Source organism: Coenobita brevimanus, chromosome 103, assembly GCF_032717465.1.
Source record: "Coenobita brevimanus isolate Jiangsu-jjx chromosome 103, ASM3271746v2, whole genome shotgun sequence".
Taxonomy (NCBI): domain Eukaryota; kingdom Metazoa; phylum Arthropoda; class Malacostraca; order Decapoda; family Coenobitidae; genus Coenobita; species Coenobita brevimanus.
In genome coordinates, this window is record NC_137056.1 from 43,478,658 (window position 1) to 43,497,163 (window position 18,506).

The 18,506-nt window shown below is 52.3% G+C and overlaps 1 protein-coding gene across 1 annotated transcript; it reads right to left on the minus strand.

The window, feature by feature from the left end:
* Positions 1 to 10,006: 10,006 nt before the first annotated feature.
* LOC145415691 (uncharacterized) lies at positions 10,007 to 12,978 on the minus strand. Its single transcript, XM_080284906.1, has 2 exons — positions 12,968 to 12,978; positions 10,007 to 12,872 (listed from the first exon to the last, which is right to left on the minus strand). The coding sequence occupies exons 1-2, from the start codon at positions 12,976 to 12,978 to the stop codon at positions 10,007 to 10,009; spliced, it is 2,877 nt and encodes a 958-aa protein (XP_080141032.1).
* Between the last annotated feature and the right edge of the window lie 5,528 nt (positions 12,979 to 18,506).

Sequence of the window (18,506 nt, forward strand, 5' to 3'; positions counted from 1 at the left end):
CTCCTTTGAGGAACCCCGCTTTCCAGAGCAAAGCTAGCACCTGTACAAATATTTATTTTGATTTTAGCCTTCCTATCGTCAAGAAAATCACAGAGAATTTTTTCAGTTATAGTTGGGAGGTTGAGATTAAGTAATTTATATTTAAGTCCTAAATGCCACACCTTGTCAAAGGCTTTTGTTACATCTCTAAGGATGGTGTGGCATTGTCCTTTGTTAGATTTACTTATTGCTATATGTTCTGAAGCTATTGCAATTGCTTGAGTGGTGCCCCTTAGTAGTCGAAAACCGTATTGATTCTTATTATACAGATTCTCAGATTCAAGGTGTAATCTGAGCCTTTTATTAATTATTCTCTCTAGTACCTTTCCAGGGACTTCTAAAAGAGAGATGGGTCTGTAATTCTCTACGAGATGTGGGTTCTTGTTCTTTTTTGGGATTAATTTTATAATGGCTTCTTTAAATTTGTCGGGGAAATATCCTGCAGAGATGGTTGCATTAAATATGTTTTTAAAATTTTCAATGGCTATATTGGGGAGATTGGATAGTATAGTTTTATTATATCCACTTTCTCCCGGACAAGTCTTTTTTAAGTTCTTGATGATAGAGGTAATTTCGTCTGCCGTGATAGGAGTGGTAAATATTGTGTTTGAGTCTAATCTATCGGGGTGAGCTGAGTGGTACGGTGTTAATCTATCTGCGTTGTTGGTAAGGAATTCTTTTACCGTATTGTCGTGTCTGTTGTTGTTTTGTTCTTCGATCTCTTGAAAGATGGACTCCCAGTGTCGCCTATGTGTTCTTTCTTTTTCAGAGGCTGAGTGTTGTCTGTTTCCCAGATGATCTAATACGTAATGAGGGTCGGGGGTTGAAGTTCCTGAGAGGATTTTTATTTGACGCCAAAATGTGGAGGGATCATTATAAAGATTGGCGGTTGTTGTTGTGATATTTACCTCACAACATGGTGAGGACACGGGCAAACATAGAGCCCGTCAGAGAAGTGGCAACGTAGCTCTCAAACGAGAGCATAGTGGTGACAAAAAGTGCAAGACGAAGCAGCAAGGCAGGACAAGATCAGGCGTGGCTCAGCAGTTACGAGAGCAGTCTGGTGGCGATATAGTTGACGAGGGCAGCTTTTTTTTTTTTTTTTGTGATATTTGCCTCACAATAAGGTGAGGACACGGGCAAACAGAGAGCCCGTCAGAGGAATGGCAAAAACAAAGCTCTCAAAAGAGAGCATAGCGGTGACAATAACTGCAAGCCGAAGCAGCAAGGCAGGACAGGATCAGGCGTGGCTCAGCAGTTAAGAGAGCAGTCTGGTGGCTATATAGTTGACCAGGGCAGCACGTGGTGGATCAAACCCGATGCCCTCACGGATGGCGGCTTCCTCAGATGGAGAGAAGGAGTTGGTGATGTTTGCCTCACGGATCTTCTGATACAGAGTCTGGTAGACGAGAGGCAGTGTATCGTCGTCGTTGATCGGATCCGTGAGGCAGAAGAGTAGCTCTTCTAGGTCCGCATCCGTGCGTGCATCGAGATCACGAGTCCCGACTCCCTGCTTAGCTCTCGTGGTGAGCGGACCTCTTGCCAGTCTCTCTCGAGTATTGGACTCTGCCTCAGTTACTGAGAAGCATTTTTCGGGAGTTTTTCCTGTTTTTAACCATTGCAGGACTTAGCCTAATTTACTTAGGCGATTTTTCTCTTTTTTTCTCTGTTTCTGGGTGGACTCTGTCTCTGACAGATAGCCTTGCGAGCTTGTGTGTGTGAGTGTGTGGGTGTTTTGTGAGTGTGTTTGCGAGTGTGTGGGTGTTTTTTTTTTTTTTTTTTTTTTTTTTTCCGGCTGCCGTTAGTGTCTCTCTGCGTGGTACGAAGCCGAACCCTGAAGGGCTGTCGTTAGGGCAGTTCCATGAGGGGGGGCCATTAGGGCCTGGTTATAGGAAGCGCAGAGAGCGGCTCTGATAGATTAGGGAAGACCCGTAAGGGGCAGTGGGGGGGCCTCCCACGTCGCCCTTTAGTGGGGGGGGAGCATAGGTAGCCCGTCACTGTAGGGAACTGCCGGCTTTTTCTTAGTTTTTTTTTTTTTTTTTTTTTTTCAGAGTGAGTGTTGGTGTATCTGTTTGGGTGTCTGTGTGAGTGGCGTCTTTGCGTGTTTGTGTGACTGTCCCTCAGGGACATGAGACGCACCCAGATCCCTAGGCCTACGGGGCCACCGCGCCCATCCCAGTCCCAGCAGAGGACGACTCGCCCTGCTGCTACACCAGGCGCGAAGCAGGCGGCGTCTCTCAGATGCGAGCTCTCACTCGTCAACGTCTGGTGACGTCTCCGCCTCCACTTCTTGTCGCCCTAAAGGGCAGGCTCCCCGCGCGAGGGCTGTCGCCTCAGCCTCCCCCCTTCCCACTTTGGCACGTGCAGCTAAGGTTGCACGTGTCCATGAGGCTATGGAGGAAGCTGCTTCGGCTCCGCTTCCCGTCCCTACCAACGCGCCCTCTGCTAATGCCCCTACTGCTGCCTGCCCACGCCGCCAGGCCCTTACCACTGCCATGCCATCTCCACACAGTGGAGCCCGTGCTGCACAGGCACCCGGTGCCGACCATTCTCCCGCTGGAGCTGCCCCTGCTACTACTACCGAGGACGCTGACGGCTTTATAACTGTGGCGCGAAAACCACGGCGAGCGCCGCAGGGAAACGCCACTCCTCCTGCATACAGGACTGTGGTGCCTCGACGGCCTCCCCCTGCTGCTTGCCCCTCTGTCTCAGTCGCGGGTCCTCCGCCTACTCGCTCCTCCTTTCCGGCTTTTCGAGTTCCTCTCCAGGAGGGATTCAGCACGAGCTACGATGCAGTAGCGGCTCTGGAACACCACCTGCCAGGCCTTGCAGCCACGAATCGTTTCGGCCGCGACAGCAGCTGCGTGCTGATCCCTACTGGGGAGGAGTCGTACCTGCGGCTAAAGGCAGTGGCGGAGGCGGAGGCTCCGGTCGTCAGGATTGTCGAGCTTCCTCAGGGAGCCCGAACCACCAAGGCCACTGTTATGGGATATCCTCGGCACATGCCGGTGGATATCCTCCTGCGGCACGACCTTGTAGAGACAGCGGAGCGCTGCCAAACAAAACGTACACGGGAGGAGACAAAGCAGGTAGTTGTAACCCTGCGGGGACCCCTCGTGGAGTCCATCGACCTGGGCAATTGGGGCAGGTTTTTCCTCCGTCCCTTTACGCCGGAACCACTGCGCTGCTATCGGTGTCACCGCTATGGCCATCATCGCGCCACTTGCAACCTCCCCATCATCTGCGGTATGTGCAGCGGCTCCCACGACACCGAAGAGTGCCTGAAGCGGTTCAAGGCCAAGGAACAGATTGCCTCAAAGTGCCCCAATTGCTCGGGACGACACCACGCCTGGCACCCCAGTTGCCCTGCAAGAGTGCAGCGTGTCAACCGGGGTCGGGAGACGCAGGTAACGTGGGTGCAAGAGCGCCAAACTGCCAGCGCCCATCCAGCTCCTCCAGGCACTTTTGTCTGGGGACAGCAGCGCCGCCCACAGGCTACGAACTCGCCAGTTATCAACAAGCAGGACTTTCCTCCACTACCCTCAGCCCTCACTCTCGGCCAGACCAATGCAGAAGTTCATTGCCCACCACCGTCTGTTCTGCCAACACCACCCTGCTTGGTTCCCAGCCCAAAGCCGACCTCGACACCTCCACTCAGCGCCATGCCCAGCACACTCACTGCTCCCACTCCACCGGCCATCACCTTCACTGCGGAGGACATCAGGGATCTGGGCACGCGCATAGCAGTGGCTTTGGCCCAGACTATAATTCAAAAGCTGGGAATAAAAATGAAGACGGCCACGCTTGCTGGAGCCGCCGACATCATCATCGACCAAGCGATCGAGACAAAGCTAAAAGGCCTCGACGCTCCTCCTGCCTCTCGACGCTCGGCTCCTTCCATGAGGGAAACACGCCATCTTCCACGCAAGCCGGCTCGCTCTTTCAAGCGGGCCAAGCCTCGGCCTTCCACTGCTCGGACTTCTGCCACTCACTCACTTCGTTCTCGCCTCCTGTCAGAGCCGGCATCACCACCATCAGTGGGCATCACGATGGACACGGCCCCACAACACTTACAGGAGAACCACCGTCTTCACTTATCTCCAGACGGCCGGAAAACTCCTCCCTCAGACTCCTTCAGTGGAATTGTCTAGGGGCACGGCATAAGCTCCCGCTCTTACAGGAGGCGGCCGCCAGGGACCGTCCTCATGTCATCCTGTTACAGGAGACCCTGCTCCCAGACAATTCCACCTTTCATCTTGCGGGCTACACCACCCATCTTCTCCCGTCTGTTCGTGGCGTCACACGGGGATGTGCCGTTCTGGTTCAGGACCACATTGAGTGCACAGACTGTGAACCTCCTCCTTTCTGTGGACCTGATGTGGAGGTTCTGGGCGTGGTTCTCCACCTGGCTACGTCGTCCCTGACGGTATACAACGTGTACCGAAGTCACAGGGGCTCCCTGGAGATGGGAGATTTGTTCTCCCAGGCTGCCAGGGGCACTGTCTATGTCGGGGGCGACTTTAACGCCCACCACGCCTTGCTTTCATCGCCTCTCCCGTCCAATGACGCAGGGCGGCACATCTCTTTGGTACTGGAGGAGATGGATGGTATATCTCTCTTGAATGATACTAGGGTTGCTACACATGTGGGTGGGGGCCGTCTCGACCTATCTTTTGTGTCGTCCCCTCTGGCTGGATCTGCGACATGGTCACTTCACCCCCATCTCACTAGTGATCATTTCGCAGTTCACGTTACACTACCAATGCCTCCACTCCCACCTCCCCCTCTCCCTCCACCTAGGTGGGATCTCCGCAGGGCTGACTGGCCGGCTTTTGGCCGTGTGTTAGCTGCGGCCTTTGAGGCATCTCCTACTGCCCCGGACCTCGAGAGTCAAGCAGATCAGGTAGCCCACGCTTTTTCCCAGGCTGCCTCTCTCACTATTCCTCTGCAGCGACGATCCACGGGGTGCTATCGGGACGGCTGGATTTACTGCGACAGGGTCAGGGAGCTGAATCATAGGCTCAATGCAGCACGCAGGCAGTACCGGCGGCGCCGTACATCCCCTCACCGTCGGTGCTTGGCTGCTGTCACACGCCATGTGACGCTGGAGAAGCGTCGCCTTAAGGAGGAGGCGTGGATTAGATGGTGTCGAACCTTGGATTCTCACTCCACTCTCCGTGAGATGTGGAGGAGGATCCGGTCCATCTCTGATCCACGTCCACCTCGACCACCGTCACACCCTGACCCCGCTGCTGAAGCCAGCCGTCTTGCTCAGCATTTCGCGGATCGTTCTGCCTCCCACAATCTTCCGCAACCCGTCCGAGCCCTACAGGAGCAGTTGTCGGCTTCTCGTGTCGCTGCTGTACAGGCTGCTTGTGCCAGACCTGACCCCGCTGATCCTCCCATCACCAGCAGGGAGCTTCATAAGGCGCTGCGACACAGAACCGACACTGCACCTGGCCTCGATGGGCTCGTCTACTCACTCTTGTCTCATGCTGGAGATTGTGGTAGTGAGAGACTGCTTGGTCTGTTCAATCTCTCGTGGTCTGAGGGCCGTTTGCCGAGGTCGTGGAAGACAGCTATCATCCACCCGATTCCAAAGCCTCGCGATCCCGACGCCATGCGCCCTATCTCGCTCCTTAGCTGTGTGGCTAAGACAGCAGAAAGGGTTGTGCGTGCCCGCCTTGCCTGGCGTCTGGGACCGTTGCACCCGAGGACTTTTGCATACCATCCTGGCAGGAGTGCTTCTCACTGCCTTGCTTCCTTCCCTCGGGAGCTTCGAGGTGGACGGGGGATGGCAGTCTTCCTCGACCTCGAAAAAGCCTTTGAGCTGGCAAGCCCTCTAGCCATCCAGGCAGCCCTTGCGGCCCGGGGAGTTGGGGGTAGACTTCTCTCATGGGTGGGGGATTTCTTTTTGCACAGGTCGGCAGGGGTCAGGTTTCAAGGGGAGCTCTCCCCGTTTTACCACCATCTTAACGGCACGCCCCAGGGGAGTGTTCTCAGCCCTTGCTTTTTAATGTCCTTGTTGAAGGGCTATTAACGGTGGATTATGGTCCCGGCGTGACTCTGCTGGTGTATGCTGACGATTTGGCACTGGTCTTTTCGAGGGGGGACTGTTTCACCCAGGCACCCGCTGCTCTTTCTCGGCTACACGCCAAGTGTAATGAACTCCGGGCTGAAGGTCAACCTCGGGAAGACCAAGTGCCTACCTTCGGTCTCCGCCCTCCAGACCGTCCTCTCTTGCTTGATGGCTGCAGCATTGAGCTGGTCAAGCTCCACCGCTACCTGGGCGTCTATTTTGATGCTGGCCTCACTTTCGCCAAGCACGTCAGGTACCTGCATGCGAGTGGTCTGCCACCCGAACTTCTGCTCTGCGTTATCTGTCTCGTCGCAGTCTAGGGGCATCCTATAACGTCTTACGCACCTTTTTTGTCCACGCTATCCGCTCTCTTGTGGACTATAGTGCCATATGTCTCACCAGCCTTGCCCCACATGTCTCTCAGTCCTTGGAGGTCCTTCAAAATGAGGCACTCCGCACCATGCTACATGCGCCACGCTGGACAAGGTTGGTTAACCTACGTCTGGAGAGTGGTTTTCCTTCACTGGCTCATAGAATTGCATTGCGTGCAACAGCTGAAACACTCCGGCTTGTGCATCGCCATCCGCACCTGCCGGTCTCGGCCTTACTGCGGCGTTTAGCAGGCAGACCCCCTGACCTGCTTACTCGTCGTGACTGGGCTCGTGCCACTACGGCCCTACTACAGGATTTGGGCGTGGCTTCGGAGGTGTGCCGTGATCCTGAGGTAGACTGTCCAGGTTACTTGCCTCCTCCCCCCTGGTCGCCCCCCCCTTTCACTGTTGTCTATCCCTCAGTGCCCAAGCCTCGCCACTCCATTCCAGCAGTTCTTCGGCAGGACAGTCTTTGTAGCATCTCTACTGTTAACTCAACAGCTTGGCAGTCTATTATTCGGACGGATCAGTGTCTTCCGTTGGCTGAGCGGGGCGGCTTTTGCTTTGACTTTTCCTTTTGGACCATACACTGAATCCTGGCGCATCTCCACGGGGGTCTCAGCCTTCCAGGCGGAGCTGGTGGCTCTTCTCGGTGCCTTGCGTCATGCCTACCGGCATCAGCATCAGCGAGTCGTTCTGCACACTGACTCACTCTCTGCCCTTCAGTGTCTGGAGTCTCTCGCGCTTACATCCCACCGTTTCCTACTAACGGCTATATATACTGTTGCGTCTTTCATTCAGCAGCGTGGTGGCTCAGTGTTATTTCACTGGGTCCCTGGACATGTTAGCGTTTGGGGGAATGAACTGGCAGATACAACTGCACGTGCGGCTAGCACCCTCCCTGCTGTCACATTTCCGCTTCGCCCCTGTGCCACCCGTGTCCTCTCAGAGGTGTATGCCACTATCTACATGCGTACCAGGGATGAGCATGAACTCTGTATTGCCGAGGGATCACGCTCGGCTGCCTGGTATGCGGCGGCCACATCTTATTCACCTCTTCCGATACCAACTGGATTACCCAACTTTATTCTAGTTAGGATTAGGCGTCTCCGCTTAGGTTTCCTGTGCTACCGCCAGGTTGCCGGCTTGGAGCCTGACCCGTGCCCCCATTGCTATGCATGGTCTGCCGATCCTTTATCCCATTACTTACTAGACTGTCCGGCCACAGCACTGCTTCTTGCAGGTCCTGGCGGAGGCTTCCCTCGTACTGGGGATGATGTCTTTGATGCAGCTAGGGTTGTTGGCAATGCATCTTTTCAGAGAATTTTGCGCACTGTGCGGGACTACCCTCCTCCTCGGTAATTCTCAGGCATTGATCCTGCTTTTTTTTTTTTTTTTTTTTTAAAGGCTTTTCTCTGACGGGCTCTTAGTTTGCCCGTGCCCCACCAAGTGTGGGTAAATATCAACAACAACAACAAACAACAACACGAGTCCCTGAGAGTGGTGGAAGGAGGGCCTCGATTCGGCGAGCAACGGAGGAGGGGTCACTCTTGGTCTTTCCCCCTTTCTTCTTTTGTTTCTTCCTGTTCTCCTTAGGTGGAGGGGGAGAAGAAGAGAGAGCGATGGCGGCAGGCGGTGGTGAAGGTGGAAGAGGCTCCTCCACTTCGATTGGCGGTGTTTGCAATAGTGTTTGCCCAATGTGTGTTGTGTTCTGTTAGAAGGGATGTGTGTAGTTGAGTTTGAAGTAGATTGTATAGTCTAAATGGATCTCGTGTCCAACCATGTGTTTGGGAGTGAGTTCTTAATGCATTGTATTGATTGATGAGGATCTGTGTGTCTCTGATGTGTTTAGGAGTAGTGATTGTTCTATGTGTTGTTGTAGGGATGTTGTTGTTGATTGCAATATTTATGTTGGAGTACCATCTTTCAAGAGATTGATCGATTTCCTCTAGTGTTCCATCACCGGGGATATGAAAGTAAATGTTGTGGTTATATCTTGTTTAAAGTCATTCCAGTTGGCCGTTAGGTCGAGGTGGAATGGGGACGGTTATTGGGGCAGTGGAGATAGTGGCGATTATGGGGGTGTGATCACTAGTGGTGAGAGGGCCGGGAGAGAAATGGGTGTTGTGATAAGCTGTTAGGTTGCAAAGAGCTATGTCTGGGGTGGAGGTAGAGTTGTGTGAGAGGAATGTAGGAAAGTTGGGACCAATGTGTCTTACTGTGGTGTCTTGGATGAGTCTTGCAAGTTGTCTTCCTACGACGTTTGAGTTTCTGTTGCCCAGGAGGCGGTGTTTAGCGTTAAGATCACCAATGAGGTATACAGGGATGGTTCTTCTGAAGAAGTTAATAAAATCGGGGGTTTGGGAGGTAAGGGCGGCTAGGGGGGAGGTACACTGTAGCAATAATGATTTTTCCAGTGTGCGTTTGTAACTCTACGGCAATCAGATGTGAGATAAAATTGTCTATGATTTTGTATTGTAAATTGTTTTTCAGTGCAATGGCTGTGCCGTCCATAGGGCGATTGAGAAAGTTTTTACTATGTGTTTTATACCCAGGGATACGGAGTGAATTTGGTGAGGTAGTGCCGTGGCTATTTATAAGAATGATATCTGGATCTAAATTACGGTAGGTATTGCTAAGACCTAGACTTCGACCATGCCAATTAAGGACGTTATGTTGAATGATTTTCATTGTCTATGTCTTTGGGGTCTGGACTGAGAGGGTTGGGAAGCCTTTGTGTGCTGATCCCTAGGCGAAGGAGAAGTCTTTCTTCTTCGGTGTTAGCTGGCCGAATAAGATGGAAGGTTTCTAGTTTTTCACAGGTGATTCTTAGTTGGTTGAGTGCTAAATCTGGATTCAGTATGTTGTTATTTTGTATGAATAAGGCTTTGTTATCTTTATAGCTTTGGCTAGTTCTCTTTGTTTGTATTCTTTGTTTGACTTTCAAATTGAGGGGAGGACTACAATCCTCTACCTTGTCATTTTCGGTTTCGTCTTTGTCAGAGGAGCTTAGGTGTTCATCTGATTCACTGTCTGTTTGGTATTTTGGGATGTCATTCCATGTGGGATGGGTTCATCTTCATGTGTGTCAAGCACCATAGCCTCTTCGTTTTTCTCTTTAGAGATAGGGATGGTTTGTGTGTAAAGGGATGATTCAGCAGGTTTTTTATTTGTATTGGCTGGGGGAGAAAGAAGGTTTTTAGTTGTAGATGGCAGAATGGCTTGTATAATTTTTTCAGAGGGGGGGTTAGGGGGGAGTTTGACAATTGGTAGTCCATTAAGTGTGCAACTTTCCCCCAGAATTTTATTAAAGCTGCCTGGGTTTGCAAGCTCGTGCATCGTTCGTTCGTTCGTTTAAAGTTTTCTGCACCTTCAGTGCAGGCCGGGCCATCTATTAGCCCGGTTTGTGTGGGAGGGCTTGTATAGTAACTGGGAAGATGGCATGTCACTGCGGTGCCCCTAGGGCTTAGCAGCGCACTGCGTTCTTCTGCTGATTTTTTTTTTTTTTGGGGGGGGGTTATTTAGGAGGTTGGGCAGCTTGTGCCACTTCTAAGAGGGTGCGAGTTGGTATTGTGGCGATGATATTAGCGGCTGCCTTGCGGAGCGTGCATGGGGGAATAGGATGATTTTCGGATCTTAGTGTGTCGGGATTAGGGTAGGGGGGTTTGACCCGAAGGCGAGATGTGGCAGGGCAGTTTAGCAGGTAGTGAAGGAGTGGTTGAGAGGTGGGGGCCTCGCAGTGTTCGCATTCTGTGGGAGAGGTGTTGTTGGTGGTGATTTCAGCTTTGCACGCGAATCCCAGCCGGAGGCGATGAATGTGGGTGAGGAGGCGGTTGTCTTTGGGTAGTGGCTGCATGAGTTCAGTATATTTGGTGGTCTGGGCAAACCAGGTAGCAGATGGAGATCCGAGTTTGACTTCTGCCTCATGATCGTTGCGATTGCGTCTGGCTGTTCGTTGCTTAATCTTTTGTTTAATACGTGATAGGCTTGGGGGTATGTCTGTGTCAATGTGGGGGTGGGCTGATGCATGTTTAGCTGCCTTATCAGCCTTCTCATTCCCCTTTATTCCAACGTGGCTGGGGATCCAGTGGATGGTGGTGGATCCCCCTGCCTCTCGGATCTGTTGGGCTGTTGCATGGATGTCAGTGGTTAGTGCGAGGTTGTCAGAGGGTGAGAATTGTTTAAGGACATGGATAGCGGCAATGGAGTCAGAATGAATGATGATGGTCGAGGAGGGTGCGGTGTGGAGGGCATCTTTTAAAGCTGCTGCAATAGCAGCGAGTTCGGTTTGAAGCATGGAAGCGCCATTTGTGATTCGGAAGCCATGACTGTGGTCGCCACACACAAAGGCTGCCCCGGCTCGTGTGTCCGTAAGAGAGCCGTCCGTGTAATAAGTGACGGCATCAGGGGGGGTGATAGAAGCAATGCGTTGCAACCCCTCTTGGCGCAGCAATTGGGTGGGGGTGTTAGCTTTGTTTGGCGAGTCTGGGAGGAGGAGGTTGTATAAGGGTGGGTTCCAAGGGGCTTGGGGGCGGTAATGAGGGGCAGGAGAGTCGGGGGCTTGGGGGCGGTAATGAGGGGCAGGAGAGTCGGGGGCTTGCATCATAGCAGAAAGGTTTAGGGCGTGGATGGCGCGGGCAACACTGTGCATCCAGCTCCGGGAAAGGATGTCAGGGTGAAGGCCGGTTGCAGCTTTTATGCGTGAGAGGAGGGGAAGGGGGGAGGCTGTGTGGGCCAGTTTGATGGCTAGGCTTGTCACTCTTGCCTGGATGCGATGGTGGAGAGATTCTAAGTTGCATTCTAGGCGGAGGTTGCATAGCTTGGTCCACTGTGGAGAGTTGGTCATAATCCTCAGGGCTTCATTCTGAATGTCCTCAAGTCTGTTCGATTGGGCAGTGTCGATGGTGAGAAGGACAGGGGCGGAGTAGTCAACAATGGACCTTATAGCTTGTATATAAAAGAGACGGAGGACTTTGAAGGACGCACCTCCCCCTTTGCCTGCTAGGGCTCTGAGCGCGGAGGTGCGCGTTCTGGTTTTCTCCCTGAGCCGTGTCACTTCACCTCTGAAGGAAAGGTGGGAGTCTATTGTTACTCCAGGGTATTTGTGGGATGTTACATATTCAATGGACGTGTTTCCGAGTCTTAGTTGGTCTGTGGGAGGCCCAATACCCAGGGGGAGAGCTTTGGTTTTGTTGATGTTAATTTTTAGCCCCAGTTCTCTGCATATAGTGGTGAGCTTAGAGAGAGCCCTTTGTGCTCGTGTAAAGAAGGGGCCTTGATGGATAATGAGGGCAAGGTCGTCAGCGTAGCAGAGTAGGCGGGTTCCTGGGCCTAGGTCAGTGCATAAGAGGCACTCCACAAGGGTGTTGAACAGAGTTGGGCTGAGGATACTGCCTTGTGGAGTGCCATTTTGATGTCGGTGTGGAGCAGACGTGTGTCCTTGGAAGCGGACAGCAGCTTCACGATCCCGGAAGAAGTCATCGAGCCAGCAAAGGAGGCGGCCCCTCACACCCTTGTGTGCCAAGGTTGCCAGGATTGCCTCAGGACATGCAAGCTCGAAGGCCTTTTCGAGGTCAATGAAGACAGCAAGTCCTTTGCTTCCTCGGAGTTCACAGAGGAAGGAGCCAAGACATTCTGTGGCCCCTTTGCCTTTGGTGTATGCAAAAGTGTAGTGGTGAGGGGGCAAGCACCATTGGAGGCGGTGGAGCACCATGCGCTCAGCCGTTTTGCCGAGGCAGCTGAGAAGAGAGATGGGTCTGGGGTTATTGGGGTCATTTTGTTTGGGGATTGGGTGTATCACAGCATGCTTCCACTGCAAGGGCAATCGGCCTAAGGTCCAAGAGTGGTTGAGGAGGTCCAGAAAGGCCTTCTCAGCCACTGGGCCCGCATGTGAAAGCATGCTGTAAGTGATTCCATCTAAGCCAGGAGCTGTATCTGTACTGCTTTTCTTTGCTTGGGCCAGCTCATGTGTTGTGAAAGGGCGATCAGACTCGGCTGGGGTGTTTTGGCTGATGTGGATCATTTCGGCTCTGTGTTGGTGGAGTTCCTCCTGCCGGCGCCTGATATCATTTGGGAGTTGAGTGGGGGAGGTGCGTCTGGCGAAGGACTCTGCTAGGTTTTCTGCCTCTTTGCGGGGATTTGGATGAGTTGGGGGCCGGGCAGAGGGGGGGCTGGAGACCGCTTTCAGTTTTTTCCATATAGAGCCAAGGTTAGAATGTGCTCCTAGCGACTGACACCACTCCAGCCATTTCTGTTCTTTGATGCTGTTTTTCTCAGCGATGGAGTGCTGGATGACTGACTGGAGATATCTAAGTGCCTCGGGGGTGGGGTTGGCCCTGTAGATCTTTTTGGCCCTGTTTAGATGGTGATTAAGTTCTTTGACTCTGGGGCAGTAGTACCAGTGGTTTTTGTGGTGGCGCTTAATGGGGGTGGTGGTGGGAATTGCCGTTCCTGCTGCTGCTTGAAAGGCACTTATGACCTGGGCAGCATGTTCCTCTAGGTCCTGTGAGGGATCGCTATTGATGAGGTCGTCTAGTGTGTTTGTGAACAGACCCCAGTCTGCTCGCTTGGCGTTCCACCGGGGGGGGGGGGGGCAGGAGGTCTGGGGAGTAGGGCGATTGGGATGGTGCAGAGGATGGCATGGTGGTCAGAGGTTAGAGTGGGGTGGATCTCCCAAGTGGAGTGACGTGCTAGCGTTGACGACACGAGGGAGAGGTCTAGCCTGCCCCCTTGTAGGTGTGTTGGAGAGTCAACGTCGTTTAGGAGAGTGATGGTTGGTGTTTCCTCCAAGACTGTAGCTAGGTGGCGTCCTGTGGGGTTTGTGGGGCTTTGGGAGTTAAGGCAGAAGTGGTGGGCATTAAAATCTCCGCCAACAAAGACTTCTTCTGTAGCAGAGAGTGAGAGTAGCTCCCCCAGTCTAAGGTCGGCCGTGGGTGAGCGGTAGACATTGTATATTTTGAGGTGGCCTTGTGCTAGGGGGAGGTCCACTCCCTGAATCTCTGCCTCAGAACAGTCTGGAAGGGGGCTGATGGTGGCTGCAGGAATGTGTTTTCGGACGAGGATGGCGCAGCCTCGAGAACCACCACGCACATAGGGTAGTAGGAAGGGGGTGAAACCCCGCATATGCAGTGGGCGGTGCTTGCTTAAGAGAGTCTCCTGCAGGAGGAAGATGTCGATATTGTCTTTGTGTGCGACTTCTTCTAGCAGGGAGCGGCGTTCAGAGGCACCGAGGATGTTCCACTGCAGTATGCGGAGGGAGGTGGGAGGTGAGGTGTTGGCGGTGTTGCTGGTGTCCCCTAGGTTGTTTGGGTGGGAGTAGGAAGGGGGGACCTGGAGCGGGGTCTCCCTCTCTCCACAGAGCACTTGCGAGGTTGGTGGGGTTGGGCTTTCATTGTTTTTTTGTGCTCGGTGGGTCTGTCGGTAGACAGGGAACGGTTTCTGGCATCTCGGGGTGTGTGTTTTGTACGGTTGTGTTGTCTGTGGCATGGTTGATGTGTGGGGTCTGAGGTGGCAGGAGGTGGAGGAGGCTGTGATGAGGTTTGTTGTGGGGGAGTGGCTTGGGTTAGGTCTTCGGGGGCAGTGGTGTGGGGGTCGGGATGTTCTATCCAGTTCTGGATCGTTGAGGATATTGCAGAGCGGAGGGGGCTTGGATCTATGGGCCGATTGAGGACCTGTTCTAGCATAGACACCATTGTGTTGCATAGCATTCGGCCTAGATTTTTTAGGTGTTCTGCCTTGAAGATGAAGTGGTCTTTGGGAAGAGTGGTGTCTGGTTGTGGGGTTTGTGTGAAGGCTTCCAAGGTGGTCTGTGTGCTTGCGTCCTGCTTTGGGCGTGTGTCGGGAGGTGGTTGGCAGTGCGGCTGTGTGGGTGGGGTGCGTGGTTGGTGAGGTGGTTTTGTTGGGGGGTGGGGAATTGCCTGAGGAGTAACAGTGGGAGTTGGTAAGGGGGGAAAGTCGGTGGTCAGCTGGGGAGGGGGTGGAAGTGGCGAGAAAAAAAAAAAAACACAAGGGGGATATATATATATATATATATATATATATATATATATATATATATATCTAGCCGATAGATATATATATATGTGGGAGGTATTTATTTACTCAGTCGTTCGTCCATTAGTTCTAAGCAGCACACACACATATATACACCCATACACACATGTATACTCAAATGAAATTAAATATACTTGAGTGTATGAATGTAAATCGGTATGTATGCTTAAGCAAGAACAACGAAGGAATCGATCAGGATAAATAAATTATCAGCTACAATCCGGCGGTTCCCTACAGTGCCGGGGGGCCTAACTCCCCGTCCTCTAGAGGACGTCGTGAGAGTACCCCGACACTGCCCCGTGAGGGACTTACCTAACCCTAGCCCTAACAGAATGCCTACCCTTGCCGCCTCCTATAACCAGGCCTCTAAGGCCCCCCTTCATGGAAATACCCTACGGTATCCCTTCAGGGTTCGGCGTCGTACTACGGCAGGGACTCTAAGTGGCAGCCGGAAAGCAGCTGATATGGTTAAAAAAAAAAAAAAAAAAAAAAAAAGGAAAACACAAGGTTTCCTCAAGCTGTGTTGGCGTGAAAATCGATCTCTGAGCTGGAAGAGAGACAGCTATGGAAGTCTTGGGTTGCGCTATCCACGTTTCACTGTGGAGCGACGATGTTAAAACCTCAGGTGATGGCCGGGGAGTGCCGGATCGCGTGCCCTCCAATCACGAAACAGATCCGACGCCCTCCAATCAGAGCGCTGAAAGGTTCTTGCCACAGGCTAGTGGAAGGTTGGAGGTCTCTGCTGGGAGATGTGCTCGGTGCGGCAGCTAGTGAGAGATTGGTGGAGGAGCGTGAGTTCGTGCATGCGAGCATTCATGATAAGAAGCATGTAGTCTGCAAACTTGTCGTTGGGAGATCCATTTTGTATAGCAGCTGCTGGGGTGTTAGGGTTTGGTTTTGTTACTTGTGCAAAGCTTAGACCTGGTCGTACTGTGGCGGGGGGGGGGTGTATTTATTGCTTTCTTTACTATTTCTTTTCTTTTAGGGCATTTCATAGCCATAGTGCGGTGGTCTCCTTCTCAGTTAATACACTTTTTGAAGTTGGAGTTGCATTTCTTCCAAGTGTGATCAAGACTGGAGCATTCAGAACAGATTTTAAAATCTTTGGGTTTAGGACATTCGTTGATGTTATGTGTGTCCATTTCATAGCACTTCATACACATTATGACATGTATATATTTCTCAGCCTGGATCTGATTTTTGCTGATGCACAGATGGAACAATTTCAGCCCTTCTATTGCTTTTTCTGCCATCTTGATATCATCAAATTCTATTTTCATAGTGTTTCTGTTGCCAAATTCGGTTATTTTGGTGATTTTGGCCCAAGAGTTTTCTTTAATGACTTCATGTTCAATCTCCTCTTCACTGTGGCAGTAGATGATGTCATCTACTTTGGTGCATATAATGCTCCTTTTAGCTTTTAGGTCGGGAGGGAGGATTGGGGTGAAGCCATTGTCCTGTAAAGATGTTTTCAGAGGATGAGACAGGAGCTTATTAGTGTCATCTTCTGTGGCTGTAGTTGCGGTGATGAATTCTTTTGAATCATGGAGTCCTGTTATTTTTATGTTGTGAGGAGCAACTATTTCAAGCAATTTCAGTTTAACTTGATTTTCTTGGGGATTACTGTGTTTGATTTTAAGTTTACCCATTTTTCAACATGGGGAAAAAATCCTGATAGGCCACTAACAGGCCGCCTAGTTGGTCCAATCTACCTGTGATCTGGGGCTTGTAACCTAAACTCCCCCCCTCTAAAGGGAGTGACCACTTGCAAGGTCAAAGGAGTACCCCTGATCCCTAACCCTATTAAAGACAATACCCATTCCAGTCCTTCCTATAACCACCCCAGAACGGGGTCCCCTCGTGCCACTGGCCTCGGCTCCGTACCACACCAGAGCCTCTACTGGGCGAGCCTAACAGGACCAAAGTAAAATCTAAGAAATAAAGGTAGTCTTAAGTAGTAAAAAAGATTTTCAGCCAAGGTGAGCGGGCTGACAGACTTGCAGAATGATGGGAAAGTCGTAATCGGTAAGGTGCTGGGAAAAGCAGCAGTGAAAGTCTTAGCTTGCGTTATCCACGTTTCACTATGAGCGCCGAGTCTATGCAGAGCTGGAGCGGGCGGGAGAGATGTTACCGCTGCGGCTGCCGGGAAGAGAATACTGGACGAGCCTAAAAGGACCAAAGTCTATCTTGGGAATCGGGACTCGCAGTCCACCTCTCGCCGAGGCAACACCTCCACCGCTGTTCCCGGCGGGACCAGCTCTCCACAGCAGCCGCACCAGCCAAGGGGCGGGCCTGTCCCCTCCACCATCGGGAGTGCCCTGGTCAGCCCACCAGGAGATGTAGGCCGTCCGCCCTTTCCATGGCCGACCGCCATTCCTCCGACACTACCTTGACCAGGGTTGTGCCCTACGTGTCCACCGGGACCGGGCCTACCCTCCACGCCACCACCTGCTGCTGTGGAGAGCTGGAGCGAGTCCGATGGGGGTTGAGGGCAGAGTTTGGGACTTCGACCTGAGCTTCGGCGCCGGTTTGTCTATCAAGCTCTCGTCCCGCTCTGCCCTCTGTTTAACATCGAAGCAGCCGGCCGCGAACCACCACCGAGTCGTATGGGGTTGTCCACCTGAGCATGCCGGCGCCCTCTCCATCGGCGCCGCCCTGTCTACCGCTCACGCCCCGTTGTCTCCTCCATCATCGGGCTGTTTCCACCATTGCCTCGTTCCCTTCCTCTGCCGCCCTTGCCTTGTCTGCACGTCTTCGTCCCTGCTATGCTCCGTACTTGGAGCTTTTTTTCGCATTTTCGCCTGACGGGCTCTTTGTTTGCCCGTTCCCCACCATGCTGTGGGGAGAATATTCCACAACAACAAAATCTTGGGAATTCTGAGTCTGTCTCAGCTAGAGAACAGGGGTGAGGAATGATCCACGGGCTTGGATGTTCAACATCGGCGTGAATTGGTAAGGGGAGGGTTGGATTTGACACTGCAGTACTGCTTTCCTATTTAATTTGCCTGTGAGACAGTTGGAAAACTGTCGTATTCTGCTGGATCGCGTGCCCTCCAATCAGGAAGCAGATCCGGCGCCATCCAATCAGAGCGCAGTGAGGTGTCAGCCACTGGCTAGTGGAAGATCGGAGGCCTCTTCTGGGAGATGTGCACGGTGCGAGAGCTTGAGGCAGAATGACATGACATGACATCGACATGGGCACCGCCGCACATGTTTGTTTGTTGAAGATTTCCCCTTCGTTTAAGTGGAAGGGGCCGGGCCATATGTTAGCCCAGTCAGTGATTTAAGCAGAGACAAGTAAGTGATGAAGACTGCAGGAGCAGTCTCTTGACTTTAAAAACTATATGCACATATATACACACATGTATATATATATGCATATGCACACATGCTCGCACGCACACTCGCACAGACACACACACACATACATACCCTGCATATCAGTGGATATGCACGTTAGGTGGGAGGAGGTGCAGAGCGCACCACCTCAGTCAGTGCTGAGAGTGGGGCCGTGGCTACGACGTAGGCTTCAGCATTACGTAAAGAGTTTATGGATCTGGCTGCTTCGTGAGTTCTGGGAGTGACTGGGTTAGGAAGAGGTCGTTTCCTGATGAGGGATGTGGCTGGGCATCTGAGAAGATAGTGCAGGAGGGGATAAAGTGGAGCCTCCTGGCAGTGTTCACATGCAGGTTCGGGGGTTTCGTCATCTGGAACCATTTCATCGTAGCATTTATAGCCCAGGCGAAGGCGGCGCAGACGATTGAGCATCGTAAGGTTGGATCTAGTTGTGATTGGCAGTGGTTTGTAGCGTGTGGCAAGTGAGTACCATCTAGCCGAGGGGGAACCCAGTTCAACATATAGGCGGTGGTCTTCTTTATTTAATCTGGCTGCCCTGGTCTTAATGGCATGCTTGACTTGGCGCAGGCTCGTGGAGATTACAAAATCAATGCTGGGGTTTTCTAGGG